The sequence below is a fragment of the Biomphalaria glabrata genome, chromosome 6, assembly GCF_947242115.1.
Source record: "Biomphalaria glabrata chromosome 6, xgBioGlab47.1, whole genome shotgun sequence".
NCBI classification, from domain to species: Eukaryota; Metazoa; Mollusca; class Gastropoda; family Planorbidae; genus Biomphalaria; species Biomphalaria glabrata.
In genome coordinates this window covers 16,806,325-16,827,632 of record NC_074716.1, presented here as the reverse complement: position 1 = coordinate 16,827,632, position 21,308 = coordinate 16,806,325, and the positions used below count along the sequence as shown (strand labels likewise).

General features: G+C 36.6%; 1 protein-coding gene across 1 annotated transcript in view; it reads right to left on the bottom strand.

Moving 5' to 3' along the window:
- Window positions 1-21,308, bottom strand: part of LOC106079962 (glutamate receptor ionotropic, kainate 2-like) — a 312,000-nt gene that overhangs the window by 252,622 nt on the left and 38,070 nt on the right. The window contains exon 2 of the mRNA XM_056032977.1: window positions 20,819-21,179. Within this exon, the coding sequence (XP_055888952.1) occupies window positions 20,819-20,912 (94 nt within the window). The 5' untranslated portion in view covers window positions 20,913-21,179. The remainder of the gene's footprint in view (window positions 1-20,818; window positions 21,180-21,308) is intronic.

The window sequence follows — 21,308 nt, the reverse complement described above, 5'->3', positions numbered from 1 at the left end:
GCTCAGCCATGGTGCCTCCTAATCTATATTATAAAGTAGAATGTGTGGTGTATGTATGGATGTATGTTACTTATAGACTTCAAAACCGCTTGACCAATCTTGATAAAACTAGGCAGGAATGTTCCTTGGGTACCAACTTAGACCGTAGTGTATGTATTGTAGCCCTAAAACAAACTTAAGACCCTCAAAAAAAATATAGTTGTCCGACTCTATTACAGCTATAGTATTTTATGGATCTAGGCCATGTCTACAATGTTGACATTAGAAAAGATAGGAAGGATTTAGACCTAGATCTAATTTTAAGAAATACACTTTTTTACTTTGACACATGAAAATACAAAAGAAGATCCATTGATTTCATTATATAATAAAATTAACCTTCAATTTTGTGTTTCAAAAGCATTTTTTACATAAATTAGTTCCTTATATCTGTGACTACAGATTTCCTGACGAACATTCTTTCATTAGACAATACCGTAATGAATCGCGTACTAAATATTAATTCGTTTAATTGTTTATTTTATAATCCCATCCCTAGATCTAAAACTCTTATTGAACTCTAAGATGATAAAACTTCTTTTCGCAAAGATAGTTTTATGCTTTAACACATAAACATACTAATTATTGTCCATTCATTTCATATTTTAATCAAATTAACATTCAAATTTGTTTTTCTAAAGCATTTTTAATACATTCGTTCGCTGTTCGCTAAAGTTGCGTAGCCGTGTTGAGATAGGCCTATATTCATTCATGAAAAAAAGTTCACGCATGCTCAGCACAGAATGAACTCTATAAAAGCCAATTTTTAACTCTAGATTAGTGTAGATTTAGATCTATGTCTACCTCAAGATCTACTTTATACTTTAACACATGAACATACAAAATTTAGTCTATTCATCTCAAATTTTAATCAAATATATGTAGGCCTACAAGCAAATGTTTTAATTTGAAAAAAAAATAGATTTAAGCCTATTAGCTATTTTGATTTGATAGCTTCATTCACACTATTTTTACATTGACACATTCGCTTTACTTATTACATTATTATTTCGTTTAATTGTTTACAAAACACTCTCAGTGACTATATCGAAAGTAATGAGCAAATAAAGACCCGCGGGTCGCGGGTAACATATGTCTAGTAATATATATAATTTAATGATACTATATAATTTATAATAATAAAGTCATTAACAAATAGTAGGAGTTCCGGCTCTATCATTCGTCTATAAACTTTTTAGTTTTTGGGGAATAAAAGTTCAACTTCAGTCATAAAAAATAGGAAGGAATTTATGAGATGACCTGGATTAATTGTAAGTTATATTCTAACATTGAAATGATTAAATCATAATATCTCTATTTAATAGCAAAAATATGAGATGCAAAGTTTGATATATTTGACTGTTATGTTCGATACATGCCATTCTTACAGAGTTGACTCTGATATTTATATAATACATGTATTGGAGATTGAACAATGCTTGCAAAATGTTTCAATTGACGTCCAGCAGACCCAAAGTTGTTGAATTTCAATGAGTTTAAAAAGTTTATCATGTCAAATGTCATGTCATCTTTGTCACGTTACTCTGTGTTGTTCTAAGCGAGCTGCTTTCTTCTAGGGCAATGACGTCATTAGAATTTTGTGTCGTATATTTTTTTTCCTTGTTCCTTTGTCATGATCTAGAGTCTAGAGTGAGGTAATTTATTAACTTAGTTTGGGTTGCATTTCGCCATCTTGTACTTGATAGACTTTTTGTGATCCTGAATAATTCTTGGTTTTATACTTCTAGACAGACGTAACTATATTGACTTAGATTTATTCTTGGTAGGACTCTTTGTGCACTGTTTAGGGTGAGTTTTATTGTATATTTCAGTGATATTATTTATACGGATACGTTCATAGTTATAGTTCTAAATCAGACGTTAGAGTCGTTGTTCTTTATTTCAATAGGGTTTCAGTGTTGGTGTTATTTATTTCACAATTGAGTCGATACTGTGGCTGCTGGTAATACCTGGACATTGTTGTCGTCATTTTTGTCAGTCCTGTTGGTCAGAAGTTAATGACAGTTCTTGTAGGCTACTACCATGATTGATGTCCTCAATGACAGTTCTTGTAGGCTTCTACCATGATTGATGTCCTCAATGACAGTTCTTGTAGGCTACTACCATGATTGATGTGCTCAATGACAGTTTCTAAAGTACCTGTTACAGAGACGAATCTTTGGGATGAATTATGAAACTGTGATAGTGTTGAAGTCAAGAACAATGCTTGTCAACGTTGTTTAGGAACAGAATATAAGGTGCTTACTTTGTGCATGTTGTTTAAACAATAACTTAGAATGAGCTTATGACTTATATCTTCATATTTATTTCTGATTACTTATTACTCACATCATTCATTTCAATATCTTTGTGTAACGATCATTGTATAACTATCATTGTAGAACTATTATTGTAGAACTATCATTGTATTAAACACATAGTTTATTTTAAATCATCCTACACATTGTTTATTCATTTATGTACAACAGAGAAGTGGAGTAGCTAGGAATGTGCCATTATTTGGGAGCAATGTTTTCTGAAGTCTTAGTAATCAGGTCTATTTACAGCGGTTTTTTTAAAGTCGTGTAAAATAATGTCCTAAGGCTGCATAACATATAATATGTGATTGTTTTTTCATATTCTTCTACAAATGATTAAACTTATATTTGGTTGTAATGTTTTTAAATGCGTTTTTCATTCATAAGAAAGAAAAAAAAATGTTTACTGCATACTGTGATGTAAAGAAAAAAGAACTACAGAGACGCATTCTAAGAAATAGTCTTTCCGGTAACATACAAATGAGCTGAGAACAAAACGCAAAGGAAACTAAATTATTTTACAGGATGGATCTACTCAATAATACCAAATATTTCTTTCATTTTGAATACTGCGGCCAGTCCCCAGAACCTGACAACCTTATCCATGGTCAAGTAAAACAAGTCGACGTTAGGTTCTTCTCATTCTTCCACCAACACTGCAGGAATAGGAACAAGAAGAAAAGCAGAAAGTGTTAGCAAGCGTGAGTTAAATGTGGGGACATTAATTCTTATACATTACGAGTCCATTAGTAAAACTAATATCCATTATTTGTGAGCGCAATGTCTCAGACAACAGAAGAGATCTTTTCAGACATATAAAATATGAAGTTGAAATAGAAGATAACAAGAAGAATATGTCCGACTCTTAATTTTCGCCAATAATATGTGGTCATGAAAAAAAAAGGATTTAAGAGAGGCGAAAGCTGTTTGGGTTAGGGTTAGGGTTAGGGGAAGTTGTGAAGAAGCAATACTTGAAGCAATACTTGAAGTATCCTACAACATCGCTTTTGTCTTGTCTCAAAAGTGATAAAAGTGATCAAGATCATGAAATCGCTCTCTGAATGCAGACATTTACAATACACATTGAGGAACTTTCTCTTGCTGTGTCTGGAGCTTATTTATCTTTTCATTTGCCTGGAACGAATCAGCTGATACTTGTCATGTTGCCCAGTTAAACATTTGATAAGACAAATTAATACTAATTGAAACATCTTAAACTCTTAAAGTGTCTGCAGTGATGGTGCACAGCCAATGATTGGTAGAGGTTGTTGAACAGTCACCAAGTTTGTGTCTGAGGTTGTTGAACAGTCACCAAGTTTGTGTCTGAGGTTGTTGGACAGTCACCAAATGTATGTCTGTCATCAATTCGGATCAAAACACAGATTCGAGCAGACATTTTCTTCCATGAAAATAATTACAAACCAAATTGAGGTCGCGACAGTCTGATTCAAACGTAAAGAATTGTCTATTGCTATTAGTTGCAAAGTTAACAAATAATGTTACAGATGTATTGAAACCAAAACGAAGTCCAATGTAATGAGTAAAGTTCTAGTCAGACAGACTCCATTAAAAGGAGCAATGCTAATTCGGAAATACAGAAACACTTGTTTGTGTGTGTGTGTGTTTGCTGTGAAATCCTCTTCATGTGCCCGTACTAGCATCAATGTTTATGGTTTTGATAGAAACGATTCTGCTGGGTAGATAAAACTGCCAAACGTCCAAATTATCCTATTTCAAAGGTATAAAAGGGAGTCCAAGTTTTGTGGGGCGCATCTGTAGTACAAGTGACCAAAATTGGCGCACGGAAACAATAGGTTGGCCAACCCTACTTTAGATATACGCTACAAGCTGTCTTTATTTACACACACACACAGGCATACTTAAAACACACTTGAAAACACGATCTGTCTCTTTCTCTCTCTTTCTCTCTCTCTCTCTCTCTCTGTCTCTCTCGTTAATACAACCTAATTCTTAAACACTAGTCTGCCCTAAAACAAAATTTGTTTCGGCTAAGAACCGAAATAAATCTGTAACAATAAATCTACATTTCTAAAGTAATGGGCCAATAAATCTACCCTCCCCTCCCCATCCTAAAACTCCATTTTTCATTACTTCTTAGACTCGCAAACATACCCACACAAAAACACACACACACACACATAGATATACTTATATACACACACACACACGACATTCACCCATTTCCCTGTGCTCATCGATCCAAATAATTCTCAGCGTAAATATAAATTAATTCTTCCTGAATCAAATCAAGTTAATGTTTATTTATCGCCGGGGTTAAATTTGAGCTCACTTGGCAAAGACTTTTCAAAATTCATTCATGGAAGGAGGCGTGTGAAATTGGCCAACTCATGCGTAATTATTTACTTCTAAATGGCATTAGTCCATTCCCAGTCACACCTTGCTGCCCTCTGGGTGCCCTTTCGATGCCCTGTGGGTGAGCATAAAATAGTAATTTGATTAGACTTTTATATTATTTACGAATAATAAAATGGAACTTTCCTGACTTGAAAAGATGTCCTTCAATATGTATAGTAGGAAGACTACATTTTTTACCAACTTTATACAGCATTAAAGATAAAGTAGATCTTGTGAAATGTTCCACTAGAGACATTTTATTTAATTTTGTAGACATTTTTTAGAAGGACTACTTCTATAAGTATGTATGATCTTCAGTGTTTCGTAGAAATAAGAACCTTAATAAATTATGTCTATCTATCTTTGTATCTATCTATCTAACTATCTATCTATCTATCTTTGTATCTATCTATCTATCTATCTATCTATCTTTGTATCTATCTATCTATCTATCTATCTATCTATCTATCTATCTATCTATCTATCTGTCTATCTATTATTTACTATCTACCTCAAGCTAGCAACTAGGTAGCTTTTTCTCTCCATCTGTTTATATATTTTTATCTGTCTGTCTGTTTCTCTGTCTATCTATCTATCTAGATTCTATAACTTTCTCTCGCTAATCTATTGCTTGTCTGCTAAGCTCCACACAGACTCACTGAAGACTAATCGTCAGAGATTTCCACCAAAGTTTATCAAGTAAACAAAACCAACATGTTATTATTTGTCCTCGGCAAACATAAAAAGCACGCGTCCTCGCTTCAGTGATGCCATCAATTTATGTTCTTTCGTACACACCCACAACCACACACACCTCGTCCACAACCACACACAACCCGTCCACAACCACACACCCACACAGTCTACTCACCGAGCGGCTCAAAGAGCGGGTAACTCGATACCACCCATCTCTGAGCTGGTTTATCTCCCCCTCACCCTGACGTGATTGGCAGTGGTAGTGATTAGAGCGAGATGTTTATGTTAGCACCTTACTATTTGTCTAAACTCTCAGCCGATGTATTGAAATAGTTTCACTTCGCTGCAACTAGCAGGTACTTACAAGTTATAGATCTTTTTTTAGCGCTACTTACATTTAGCAGACGCTACATCCTATTCCAATAGCAATATATATATATATATATATATATATATATATATATATATATATATATATATATATATATCATGGGTGTAGCCCCCCGAAATGAAATCCCCCCGCAGGCTGGGTGTCGGACTTTAGTGACGGATCTTTTACTTTTATTCTGTTTATTTTAGGTGTAATTTTAATACTAAACCATCGCTTGCCCTAGCACAGCCAAGGGGATTTTGAGTTTGAAACCCCCTACCTGGGGGTTTTGAGTTTGAAACCCCAAACCAAGGGGTTTTGAATTTGAAAACCCCATACCAAGGGGTTTTGAGTTTAAAACCACCTACCAGGGAGTTTTGAGTTTGAAAACCCCTACCAGGGGGTTTTGTGTTTGAAAACCCTTACCAGGGGGTTTTAAGTTTAAAACTCCCTACCAGGAGGTTTTAAGTTTAAAATTCCCTACCAGGGGGTTTTGCATTTAAATCCCCCTCTTCTACAAAACAAAAAAAAAATGCAAACGACAATCCCCAAACTGCAAGAGCACATCTAAGGAAGATTTTAATTTTAAACCCCTCTTTAAAATTTACGATAAATCCCTCTTCAATATAAAAAAGCTAATTACACACTCAAAATTGTATGAGCGTAGCCAAAGGGGCTTTGAGTTTAAACCCCTCTTCAGCTGGGTTTGAAGCTAAAAATACCTCTTCAATATAAAAAAAAAGCAAATTACGCACTCAAAATACTATGAGCATAGCACAACGGGTTTTTAGTTTAAACCCCCGCGAGTGGGGTTTGAAGGTAAAACATAAATCTTCAAAATAAAATAAAATTTGCAATCAAAATGCTATGAGCGTAGCCAAGCCTATTGGGTGTTTTGAGTTTAAATTTCCCTCCATAGGGGATTGATGTAAAAAATACCTCTTCAATATTAAAAAAAAGCAAATTACACTCTAAAATTCTTTGAGCGTAGCCAAGCCAATGAGGGGTTTTGAGTTTCAACCCCTCTCCTCCAGATGGCGTTTTTAAAAGTTTAAAGCCCCTCAAGATAGTTTTGAGTTTAAAATCCCCCCACATAGCGTTTTAAGGTTGAAAGCCTCTCTCTTCAATATTATTTGTAAAGCAAACTACAGTTACCAAATTCTATGACCGTAGCTAAATGTGGTTTTCAATTAAAAAAAACAACCCCAGATATATTTTAGTTTAAAACTCCCCAACAGATTATTTTGGCGCCACACTTTCATGGAGGTCCTCAGAGCAGGCGGGAAGAGGCTTCAGACATTACCAGTGACAGATTTTTGTGGAAACAGCTTGCCAGCAAATGCCCCGAACGGCGCGGGAGGGTCGAAGTCAGTAAGAATAGCATATTAGATTTTTGAAATACAACTTTTTAATAGTAAAATAATACACTGTAGGTACCTCAGAATATGTATTTAGTTGGCTTTCAATACCAGAAATAGTGCTTGGCGGCGGGGCTTCGCCCCGCGCTGGGGGAGCTCTCAGCGCTCCCCCAGACCCCTTGCTGGCGAGGAAGAGGGGTCTACGATTTTTTCACTAACTCCAGGAAGATCCTATTCAAGGGCACAATAAACGTCTTCCAAAAGAATGAAGGTCAGAATGTAATAGAGATTAATTATCTACACACACACACATCCATCCATACAAACATATATATATATATATATATATATATATATATATATATATATATATATATATATATATATATATACTTTTTTTTCGGCGAAAACAAAATCCTGGCTACGCCCATGATATATATATATATATATATATATATGTGTGTGTGTGTGTTGGCATTTATATGACTTAAATTAGCAGCAATCAATTTTCATATCATCAAAAGTAGTGTCAAAATCAGCCAGGGTATTTCTATACCATCAATTTAACACGTGCCAGTGTGGCATTTATTTGGCCCTTATCTTACCGAATACAGATGTGACTTTAAAAATGGATAGTATCACTGTGGTCCTACCGGCTCATTTCAGTACCGGTCCACCGGGCATTTGCCCGAAAGCCCAAATAGCCAGCCCCCCCCCCCTACACCTGTTTGGTCGTAATGCATGCGTTTCGGTTTGTCGCTATGATGATCCCCAGTTTGAAACCTGACGCTGTCCCCCCATTGCCATCTTATTTCGAGGCGAGGTCCCAATTTAGGAAGTAAAACAAAAATCATTAATGTTTCGTTTGTCCACAGGAATTTCTGACACTTTACACTAACTGTGTGGGTTAGCCTGTCACCAAAAGTTTAAAGGAAAATAAGACCGAATTCAGTCACTTCAAAATACAAAATACATTTTTGTAGATGCTATTTATTGCTAACACATAAACAAGTGACGTCTTCATGCACTGCTTACCATAAATTGTTTATATGGTCAAGCAATTTAAGCAAAACTTGCACTGGCATATATAACCCAGCCAAATAAGATGCACTAACCTATATAAAAGAAAGATTTAAAAAAACGATCCTAGCGTCGAGCTGAAGTCTTCTCATGTTGCTCCTGTACCACGAAGTAGATCACCATCTGCAGCACTGATGACATCATGTCAGATAAGTGAACTAGTTAAGTCAGGCAGTAACGTCAAGATTGACTCCCCCACTCCCCTCTCCGCCAATAGAAACTTTAAGATTTTGTCTTTTTTTTTTCTAAGGGATGGAATAAAGGAAAAAAAGGTGGAAGGGCTTCATGAGTATCAGATACAAAAAACCCAAATCTAAGAAGTTTTATTGACCCCTTTCACTCACTTTGACAACAAAAACTATAGTTAGAATTGAGCTTAATATATTTCTTAAACTACAGAATTAAAAAATACATATGAGACATAGCAATACTTATACAATATTAATTTAGAGTACAACTATCTCCATGTGCTCTGACAGACACATGCTATCAATCACACACACACTCAAAACACTCACATTGATTCAATGATACATACCCACTAAACCACATTCACTCACACAAATCTGTTCAAGCCTCCAACACATTCATACCCACTAAAAACCCACCAATAAGCACTCCCACACAAGCCCACACAACTTGAATCCTATCCACCCACAAACCCGTTCCTACTATAGTGGAGTTACTTGTGTCCAGCCAGCCAAACCAATGAATCTTTACGAAAACACCGGACCGAAGCCTCGGGTACATTGTTGTTCATCGTCTCAAGCCCCGTGGACAGGACCAAAAGCAGTCACGCCTATTAGGACTCCAATGACCACAAGTGGACATCGGGCCACCGCGAGTATTCAAGTTTCCGTCCAGCGCGTGTTAGCCCAGTTAACCACATTGACCATAATCGTGCTTGGTGTGGTCCAGCAGAAGAAAAGAAAATGGAACGAAGAGAGTCAGAGAGAGAGAGAGAGAGAGAGAGAGAGAGAGAGAGAGAGTAGTCCAGTATTATTGATGGAATATGCCCTTCTAGGTCAACTCAATCATCTCTTCTTTATATATATATATATATATTTTACTTGGAGTTGTCTCTCCTAGATAAACTACACCAACAAACAACTGACCTAGACTCTATTTACAGAACTGCAAAGAACAATTTGTTTTCTCTTTGGCCAGGCATCCATAGTGTACTCTAGACCTGACCTATATTTCCCAAAACTACAAATTACTAATGACCTTCAACATAATCTAAAAACTTATTGAGTTTTTTTTTTTTTTTTTTGCCTTTTTTTTACAAAGCGTTATCCAACTCATTGTGTATGTCTGGTATAAATATTGTACGTGTTATATCTTCCACATCCAGTCTCGGATCAGGTTGAAACTTTGTATAAAAATTCATTGTTGATGACAACACATAATTCAATGAAAAAATTAACTAATTGTATTACTAATTAGTGGTAATTTTTTTTTTATATAGAAAAGGGGAGATAATTATTGCATTATTTATCAACATCATATAAGAAAAGAGAGGTTGATATATTTGCATTGACTACCAGGTTATCACAGTAGAAAAGAGAGGTTGATACATTTGACTTGACTACCAGGTTATCACAGTAGGCAAAAAAAAGGGCATGTGATATGTTTGTCCTGACAAGCAATACACTTATTTAATTTCGCTAAGAGTCGACATGACCCAATAATATCATCTGTTTCCTCTTTTCTATTTTTCCTATCTCCAGTATTGAAGAATATCTAGAATGTGATGCGCGCCCCCAACTGACACCCGGATATCCCATGATTCTCACAAGTATAATCTCCTATAATCTCCTCCAGATCATGTTTTTGTTGATTGCGTCATTTGATTGTTTCATTAATTTTTTCTTTTCTTTTAAACGCTAAGGTGATAATTAACTCTATGATAGTAACACAAGATGTAGTATCATAAAATGAATTCATATTTTTATGTTTGTGGAGGAAAAAAAAGCCAGACTGGACTTGTATTGATTCGTAAATCTGAAATGTGATTATTTTTTAATCTAATCAGAGACGTGTGTGTGTACACATTATTTGACATTGAGCTGACATGGGAATGGGTGTCAGAGAAACATGTTCTTATTCATTACGTCACAAAAAATGCTGTTTTTAAAGTGCAAAGAGTTAATATGGACAGTTTGCCAAAGTCTGGAGTTTTATAGAGTAGATCAATAAACTCAGATTTAGATATGTCATGATAATTCTAATATTTTGAATTGAATGTACGAGTCTCTAAAGTTCCACTTTCAGACCGTGTGATTTATGTGGGAGATGATGTAAAGGCTATCTGTTTCTGAGGCCTACGGAGAACGACAGTGTCCAGCCCAACGCCTTTTACTTTCCCCCCAACAAATGACAGGTACCTAGTAGAGCTCAGAGGCGCCCTAGAAATCCCGTAAGTAAAAATCCCAGTCTTCACCATGATTTGAACCCACGGTTCGGAAGCCAAGCGCCTTACCACTCAGCCAACACGCCTAGTAGATATTTAATTACATTTCGAATATTGAAAAGTCTATTTCTATTAGAGATCTGCATACATAGACCAGGCCATTCATTACTGGTGTATCCTGTATACAGAAGGAAAGAAGTGCTGTTCAGCTAGCTGATTTCTTTGCCCTGTTTAGCACTCTGGATATTTTTTCATATATTTGTTTCATTTTATCGTCCTTGACATTGTTCATTTTATTGTCCTTGACATTGTTCGATTTATTGTCATTGACATTGTTCATTTTATCGTCCTTGACATTGTTCATTTTATTGTCCTTTATATTGTTCATTTTATTGTCCTTGACATTGTTCAATTTATTGTCCTTGACATTGTTCAATTTATTGTCCTTGACATTGTTCAATTTATCGTCCTAGACATTGTTAAATATTTCGTGAGTATCCCCAGTAAGATAAAATATGTTTCAAATTTTGAAGCTGAACTTTCAAGTGTAGGCCTTAATAACTTCTTCGGCAAATCCGCTTCTTGGTAGATCGAGAGTTTAGAAATTTATAGTTACTGGTATTCACAGATTCGAAAAATTAATATTAGATAAAAAAAAAATAACTAGAGTAAATATTTGACATCTTTGACAAATTCGAAGATTTTAGTCTAGGGACCCAAAACCGAAGCAAAAATCGCGCTTTTTTAAAAATTGCAACATTGCGTAACATTTTTTAAAGTTTTAGGCGTTTTTCACCCTAAACTATCTTAAAGTATAAACATTCGATGACATTAAAAATGTTACCTTTAGAGAGGTTATTTTACGCCCTTTAATAATATATAAATAACGTTTTCTCTTTGGTTACAAAATAAGAGTAATAATCCTTTACGCGTAACATTAACGCAACGAATTTAAATTATTTGATTAGACCTTTGTTGGCTATATGTAAACCAGTCTGTGGCGTAGTTAGGAATTTGCCAACATTTGGCGGCCCGGGGTGCTTGACCTCTAAATGTGCCCCTCGATTTTAACATCCGACTTCATGAAATGAGATAATGGGGTAATATTTCATGTAAAAAAAATAAATTCGAACACTTATTTTGGGTCCTCCTTCAAAGCTACGCCACTGAAACCAGGCGAAGAAAGTACAAGTTTTAAAAACTATTTAATGACAGCCTCATGCAGACGTGGACGCAGAGAGATTACAACAGTTAATTTATTCATAGCTGGTAAGTCACGCGAAACATGCAAAGATCTACACAAAGCGAGAGCTGTCAATTCTACATCATTTCCAGTAGATAGAGCTGCTTACAGTAAAAGTCAGAGAATAATGTCATATGTGCATTATTTACATTGGTCCATTGTCGGAGTTGGCAAGTGTCCAATGCGCCGCTATTCTGTGTAAAAATGTATCAAGTTGAAACAGCTTACTGTATCTCTGAACGGAGACAATAGAAATGTAAGATTAGAGTCTATACATTTTGGACAGCTCAACAAAAGGAATTGTAAATGACAAGATCAAACGTCATCACGTGACAGGTTGAGCACGAGAATTTTCCTGGTTCTCTTTGTGACAGTTAAGTCCGCTCTCCTTTACCAGGGGCGTCTTTTGACTGCCACTCTAACCCCCATGACTAAGAGAATACTGAAGGCAGAGATAGTAGAGTTTATTGAAATGCACTGGTCGAAAAGTTTCTTGTATTTTTACACAGATATATATTAAAAGAGGATATAAAAACAAATATAATAGAGATGGTATAATAGAGATGGTATAATAGAGATGGTATAATAGAGATGGTATGATAGAGATGATATAATAGAGATGGTTCTTTTCTTCCCTGCATGACAAAAATAAAAAAGTTAGTAACCGCCAGAAGAAAGAAAACAACAGCCCCCCCCTCCCCACATTGAAAGCTTGTAAGAAAAGAGGATATGAAAGCTCCGGTTGGTTTCAAGTATTGAACGATTTCAAAACCCCATCGTAGCTCATCCAAGCAATTGACATAATTAAAAACCAAAGATAAAAATGTGAATAAAACATTGCAGTGATTAAACCCGATCTTTTTCCTTCAGCGGCGTCCATTAACTGATCCCATTTAATTAGTTTTCACATTACTTTGTCTTTTTTTAAATCTACGCAAAGCATTTGTTTTAAATTGAATATTGAAGCTCTGACGCCTTTCTTCTTAAAGACATTTCAACAGATTCTATGCTTATAGCGGCAAAAAGATGATCACATAGGCTTGGAGAGTTTCATTAGTAAGATGAGAGTTTCAATATGTTGTATTTTTCTGCTCCATACAGTCTGTCTAGCGCACAAGAAATAACAAAAACCTAGGCATGAGACAGACAGACTCAAAAACTCTTTTGCTCTTCTGTCTATCAAATCATTAGATACGATTCAACTGATATAAACATTGCGCTTGTAAATTCTGAGTGAGCCTGGTGTGAATGTATATTTTAGTTTTCAACTGTGATAATGTTTTGTTTGGTCTAATGCACAAATGGTAAGACAAATTTCCCTATGGATAATAAAGGCAGAGGCTTAGTGAGCAAAACGTGCGCCCTGGGCATGGTATTTTCGGCGCCCCTCTCCCCATTTACTATTAACATATATAGGCGCCTCTCTGTGTGTGGCGCCGGTGCATCGTGCCCCTTTGCCCCCCTCACTACGACTCAGCTGCCAGGGTCCAGTTTCGTTAAGAGAAACAAAAAGTATTGTAGTCCCTTTATCAGTTTCCATTGAGGAGTTTTCTGGTGATGCGGCAGTACCGCAATCTGACAGGCAACGTGAATCTTCTTAGGAAAGTTAAGGACCTTGAAGATTCCTGTGAGGTCAGTTGTCATTATACCCTCGGTTGATATAACAATGGGTTATATCGTTATTACTATTATTATAAGACGCACAGCAAGATGAGACTTAACAAGTTAGAACTGTATGCGTAAATGTATTTGTGTATGTATGTTTGTATGTATTTATAAATGTATGTTTTTATGTATGTTTGAGTGTGTGAATGTGTGTTTAAATATGTATGTGAGTGTGAGATAGACACTCATGGCTAGGAAATGCAAGCTATGGATCGCTGCTCATGACGTGAAGATGTGAGTGTCTGAGTTTCAAGATACGAGTCATAGAGATCAGCAATGAACGCAGATCTAAAAAACAACAACAAAAAAACTGAGAATGGAAACAGGCCAATCTGATGTTGGCCAAATCTGGAGCAAACCAAATCTGGAACAGACCAAATCTGGAGCAGACCAAATCTGATGCAGACCAAATCTGAAGCAGACCAAATCTGGAGCAGACCAAGTCTGATGCAGACCAAATCTGCCCATTCCAATATATGTGGCCGGCTTTTTAAATCGACGATTAGATTCCTTAGTTATTTTCGAGGTAATGAAAAATGTGCTCAACGAAAGAGTTATATATCTATATTTATCTATATATATTTATGTATGTGTGGCAATGTGTGTGTGTGTATAGGTATGTAAATATGTAAATATACATTTATGTGTGTGTGTGCGTGTGCATGTTTATTTTTTTTTTTCTATATTTTTTGTTTCATTTCACTTTTCTGAAAGCTTTACCTTTTTAAATCACAAGTTTCGTTCTGGACACATGCTTTGTAAATGAAACCAAACCTAAGAACAGTTCTATCACATAAGTTAATCGTTTACTGTCTTGACGAGGGGTTGGGAGAAAACTTCCCCTCCCCTTTTTGATTCATAAAGTATCGATGTTTTCATCACCTCCAGAGCGTCCTTAAACCCCTACCCTCTTTCTCCTAACACACACACATACACAACTATACACACACATACACACACACACACACACAATCAATGCAAGGGAGAGAACAATGTCTCCAAGTGGCAGACTGAAAAAGAAAGGGACAAAACTCTTTCCAGTTCGTGTGTCTATTGCAAAGACTTTCAGACCGCAACATCTGTGTACAGAGTTGTCTTCTCTGAAATCTTTAATTAATTGGTCACTTCTCCTAACCGAGATTTCGTGACGCGAAGACGCGAGGTTGGGTTTTTAAGAATGTATTAGGATTTTTTGAACAAAAATGTATTTAATTCAATATTTAGAGAGTGAAAAAAGAAAGATAAAATATAAAATCAATATTTTATATTGATCATTGCAATCGATCTTTCCGGTGGCTCTTTTTTATTTGTTTAATGAGAGTGTGTGGGATAGAGAGAGAGAGAGAGAGAGAGAGAGAGAGAGAGACGGAGAAAGAGAGAGAGATTAATATTTAAAAAAAAAAAGGGGAAAAGAAAAACAGAAAGATTGTGAAAGAAAGAAAATGAGACAGAAAGTTTAGTACAATAAGCAGTGACGTAGCTATAGATTCGGGGGCCAGGGAGGTCTCTTTAGGTGTCCCTGCCAAATGACATGAGATAATGTCGTGCTATTCAATGTAAAAACAAATTTTAGATAATCATTTGGGGGGCCTCCCTCAAGTGGGGGCCGGGGGGGATTGTTTAATTTGGACACCCTCTTCCCCCTACCCTAGCTACACCACTGACACTAAGAACGAGAAAAGAAGTGTGCAGTGGAAAGAAAGATAGTGAGAAGGAGGGAGGAAATGAAACCTAACACATTCACATTTGACTAGAGTAACACCTTGAGTAACACCTTGAGTAACACCTTGAGTACAATCACTCAATTTAGAAAGCCTTCAGGAGAGAAGGCTCAAAAGTAAAGTAGCAATCATACATAAAACACTGAACCATAATCTTCAAATACAAAAACAAAATCTAATAAAATACTCTGAAAGACATAAAGATAAAGGTACATTCCTCGTCCCATATGCTAGGACAAATTTGTACAAATGCTCCTTCTTCTCTAGTGCTATTAGAGCATGGAATGAGTTGCCTGAGCTAGCCAGGAAAACCAGTGACTTGGCAGAATTTAGGTCATTGGTTAATATACATGACTAAATGCAAGACGCTTAGGACGTAATCATCTTCTTTTTTGAAGTATTGTCTGTATTATATAAGATAAGATAACAGTGAATGTTGCTGAATGGAGAAATATTGGAGCAAACTTAGTTTTCGTTTTTTGCTTCACCCCCCCCCCTTTCTCAAACGTTTTGTACAAATGTCCTGAACAAATGGGATTAAAAAAAAAATGGGATGTCCTAAACATATGTCAAAAAAAATGTCATGAACAAATGTCCTGAACATATGTCACGATAAACTGTTCTGAAAAAATATAGTGAATAAATGTCATGAATAAAAGTCGTAAGCAAAGGCTCTGAACAAATATTTCAAACAAATGTCCTGAACAAATATAGCGAACATTTTTTTTCTGAACAAATATCTCAAACAAATGTCCTGAACAAATATCTCAAACAAATGTTCTGAACAAATATCTCAAACAAATGTTCTGAACAAATGTCTCAAACAAATGTCCTGAACAAATGTCCCAAGCTCTATAAAGGCACACGTAAGATATCTACGTGATTTCCCGGAAAAAAAAAAGTAAAAGGAGAGTCTAAAAAAAAAGAAAACGTCCCTAACATTCGAAAGATTTCAGTGTTTCTCATCTAGACAAATGTAGCATTTGGCTCAAGACTTCCCAGTCGATACAAACTTGTCCGTACGTGAGCAGAATTTATTCTTAGCGTAAAAGCTGCTCAAGGAACGTGCCGTAAGCCACCCCATAGATGCCCAAGAATTAAACGAAGCGTCTTCCCCTTTCTTGTACCCTACTCCCCCCCCACACCACCCATTTCTTTTTTTTTGTCCCCCCCCCCTAGCCTCGCCAGCAGGGGTACACGTTCTCGCCCCCGCTTGGGTCCTTCCGGTCTTTTTGGTAATGTCCAGTCTATGTTGACGTTAGGAATATTGTATTGCCAACACTCCGGGTCCCAGAAAATAATAGAAAAATAAGTTAGGGGATCTCAAAGTTGACATTTTCACACACAAACTCGGAGAAATACGTTAGTTGATCAGAATTTGTAATCTTAGTCACGTGGCCTTCTGGTAGTCCCAGGGCCGAATTTAAGGGTAGGCAGGTGAGCTACAGCCCAAGGGACTCCACAACAATGGGCCCCCACAATAGAGAAAAAAATCCAAATTTCAACGGGTCAGCAGCGATCAACAAGTTTGTCTTCGTACTTCATTTTTTCGCTTTTTTACCGACAATACTTTAAAGTTTATAGTTGGCAACATTGTCCTAGTTATAAAGTGTCCACTTAGAGTGTGCTCGAATTCTCGGAATATACTCCGGATTAGCAACATTGCGTAAACCCTACAAAAAAAAAAAGTATTTTGACTACCGCACCAGGTGCCACCGACACTGTCAGGGAGGTTTCCATTTTGTTTTTAGGTGATCAGTAAAGACGAAGTGTTGTCCTGTTTGCTTTTATGTCGAAAAAAAACATCAAATGATTTCTTGCAATTGTATTAATTTAAACGATCAACAAGACTATGGCTAAAATATTCCTGGTCCATTGGTGACTTCCATGGGGACCGCCTCTGAGATTGTAATCTTGTTATAATATTCATATCGACATACATCTAGTTTCGTAGTGCATACGTAGCACATGTTATATAGTAGCGTCGCGTGTTAGAATTAATATTAGTAATATACTAGACATATGTTACCCGCGACCCGCGGGTCTTTATTTGCTCATTACTTTCGATATAGTCACTGAGAGTGTTTTGTAAACAATTAAACGAAATAATAATGTAATAAGTAAAGCGAATGTGTCAATGTAAAAATAGTGTGAATGAAGCTATCAAATCAAAATAGCTAATATGCTTAAATCTTTTTTTTTTTTTCAAATTAAAACATTTGCTTGTAGGCCTACATATATTTGATTAAAATTTGAGATGAATAGACTAAATTTTGTATGTTCATGTGTTAAAGTATAAAGTAGATCTTGAGGTAGACATAGATCTAAATCTACACTAATCTAGAGTTAAAAATTGGCTTTTATAGAGTTCATTCTGTGCTGAGCATGCGTGAACTTTTTTTCATGAATGAATATAGGCCTATCTCAACACGGCTACGCAACTTTAGCGAACAGCGAACGAATGTATTAAAAATGCTTTAGAAAAACAAATTTGAATGTTAATTTGATTAAAATATGAAATGAATGGACAATAATTAGTATGTTTATGTGTTAAAGCATAAAACTATCTTTGCGAAAAGAAGTTTTATCATCTTAGAGTTCAATAAGAGTTTTAGATCTAGGGATGGGATTATAAAATAAACAATTAAACGAATTAATATTTAGTACGCGATTCATTACGGTATTGTCTAATGAAAGAATGTTCGTCAGGAAATCTGTAGTCACAGATATAAGGAACTAATTTATGTAAAAAATGCTTTTGAAACACAAAATTGAAGGTTAATTTTATTATATAATGAAATCAATGGATCTTCTTTTGTATTTTCATGTGTCAAAGTAAAAAAGTGTATTTCTTAAAATTAGATCTAGGTCTAAATCCTTCCTATCTTTTCTAATGTCAACATTGTAGACATGGCCTAGATCCATAAAATACTATAGCTGTAATAGAGTCGGACAACTATATTTTTTTTGAGGGTCTTAAGTTTGTTTTAGGGCTACAATACATACACTACGGTCTAAGTTGGTACCCAAGGAACATTCCTGCCTAGTTTTATCAAGATTGGTCAAGCGGTTTTGAAGTCTATAAGTAACATACATCCATACATACACCACACATTCTACTTTATAATATAGATATATATATATATATTTAAATACATTTTTTCATGTAAGTATTCATACAATATATTTTCCGCCGAACGAATTACCCCCCCCCCCTCAAATAAAAACATTAAAAAAGCAAACATCCGCAAAGTATTATTATTGTATGTATATGTATGTGTACAAAGGAGACTCTAGGAATGGTTTTAAATATTACACTGGTGTGGCATTTTAAATGTGTACTCGTTGATAAACAATATTCTAGAAGTTTTGAAATATAAAGTTGCTGTCGTGATGTGCGGCATCATCCAAAACTACAGCTTTGGAAATGATTGCTGCACTGGATTGTATCGGTGAAGTTTCCTCCTTGTTCTTGGTGTCAGCAGACGTTCTAGTGAGACGTCGGAAGTTCTACTCCTTGGGGTCTGTGTTGACCTTGTTAGCTGTTAGGTTACGGACGAGTTTTTAAATCAAAGTATGTTAGTATCATTGTTTCGATAATCGCGATCCTTTGGCAAGAGTGTGAATCCTTTATATCTAGAGGAAAGCTGTTTGGTTGTTTCTGTTCAACGATCTGATGAGAGTGACGGCCCATTGTTGTTTCTGACATTATAAACTGGAGAGTGAATATGTTTCCATGGTAACTGGCTGTTGAAACTGCGAGGTGCTGATTGGTTCATTTCAGTTATTGTTGATACCATCAACATTTATTGAATAGCATTGTATCACTAGTGCATCAAATAATTATTCATGCCACCAATGTAGGTATCATTTGATTGGTGTCATCATTTGATTAGTGTCATCATTTGACTGGTGTCATCATTTGATTGGTGTCATCATTTGATTGGTGTCATCATTTGATTGGTGTCATCATTTGATTGGTGTCATCATTACTATCCCATGCATACATTGTAACATACATCCTATTAAATCGTTCAAGGTAGATCAGAGAGTTATTCATTTACTTCATATTTATTTGTTACTTTATTAGAAGGACAGAGGCCCAGGCAAACGAGCCAAGACTTAAAGCTCAACCCTGACAGGGGTCCAGGCAAACGTGCCAAGACTTAAAACTCAACCCTGACAGTGGGCCCAGGCAAACGAGCCAAGACTTAAAACTCAACCCTGACAGATGCTAGAAACATTGGGGCCTACTTCTCTTTCCTTTCGCCCTGCATACAACCTTATAAATTACACATTGTGACAGAATTTGCCTTGCAAAAGAAAAACTCAGTCGTTGACCTTAAATTTGAACCACTGACCGGTCCATCTCGAGAGCGTATACCTCTGGGGCATACCGCCTTCTACTCCCCCCCCCCATCACAAAAAAAAAAACAAAAAAACATTGGCACATTTTTCAATGACTAGCGGAAACATAGCATGAAGCCACTTTGAATAACTAAGTCTTAAGCGCATATGTTAGAAACATGGGTGGTCATCTGGTGGTCAGAAGATAAACTGCAACAGAGAGAGAAAGAGACAGACAGAGAGGTAGAGAGAGAGACAATGGGAGAGAGAGAGAAAAGGGAGAAAGAGATAAACAGACAGAAGCTGCGACACAAAGGTTCCATTCTATTGGTATTCTATAAGCCTTAATTTTCCGTGCGGAAAGTAGACCCTCTTGCATGCTTTAAGATCTCAGTATTGTAAGGAAGAGAAAAATATGTTATGCATGTTTAGAATTGAACTGTCTCTTATCACAAATATATCTGTTTGACCAAACACTGAAAACAAAAACAACACGCAGACTTAAACTGTATGGCTATATCTCGAGGTCCTCGGCATTTCCAAAGACCTTACTGAATGAAACATGGCCATATCTCGAGGTCCTCGGCACTTCCAAAGTCCTTACTGAATGAAACATGGCCATATCTCGAGGTCCTCGGCACTTCCAAAGACCAAACATGGCCATATCTCGAGGTCCTCGGCACTTCCAAAGACCTTATTGAATGAAACATGGCCATATCTCGAGGTCCTCGGCACTTCCAAAGACCTTACTGAATGAAACATGGCCATATCTCGAGGTCCTCGGCACTTCCAAAGACCTTACTGAATGAAACATGGCCATATCTCGAGATCCTCGGCACTTCCAAAGACCTTACTGAATGAAACATGGCCATATCTCGAGGTCCTCGGCACTTCCAAAGACCTTACTGAATGAAACAAATCCATAGAAAAGAAAAAGAGTCAGAAAGCAATGAGAAGATAACATCAAGGGACGAAACTGTCATGAAAAGTCATTCTAAACAAGACAAGCACAAAAAGGACTTGTGTTGCCCCGAAAGTTCCAACGGACTAAGGTGAAGGTTTGTGGTCAGTGTTATGTAAGTGTTCCCCTTTATACTTTATAAAAGACAGTTTTGAGATGGTCAGTGACCCCAGACACACAGAACAGTTTTGAGATGGACAGTGAACCCAGACACACAGAAGATATACTTACCTATCTTGAGCAGCTCCGGCAGACACCGCGCGCAGTGAACCAAGGCTAATCCAATGACCAAAGTGGACAGTCGTTTCCAATGAGTACTGGTCATCGTACATCCGACGAGGCCGAGGACTGCCCGGGGGGTGCGTCTCTGACAGTGCAACGCGACACCCCGGGCTTGCGGAGTTTAGAGGCGCTGACTATGAAGCACAATCTGGCCACGGCCCTGCTTCTGCCTGCCCGTTGAACTGACCGCTCATGCGTAGTGTTGACCAGTTCTTTACATGCTCTTCGCGTGGTTTTTAAGGTCTCGGTGAGCAGAATGCCAACATGGTGTCTCAGGACTATCTGCCCATCAAGTCGAAATAAGACAAACCTGAAAAAGAAGAAAACTTCAAGATGATTTTGTTTGACAGATGGTACATCTACGTCTTTCAAACGTGAGATAAACAAGAAGTTGGGTGCCATCTTCAGCAGAGGCGTAGCTAGGGGGGAGGGGGGGAGA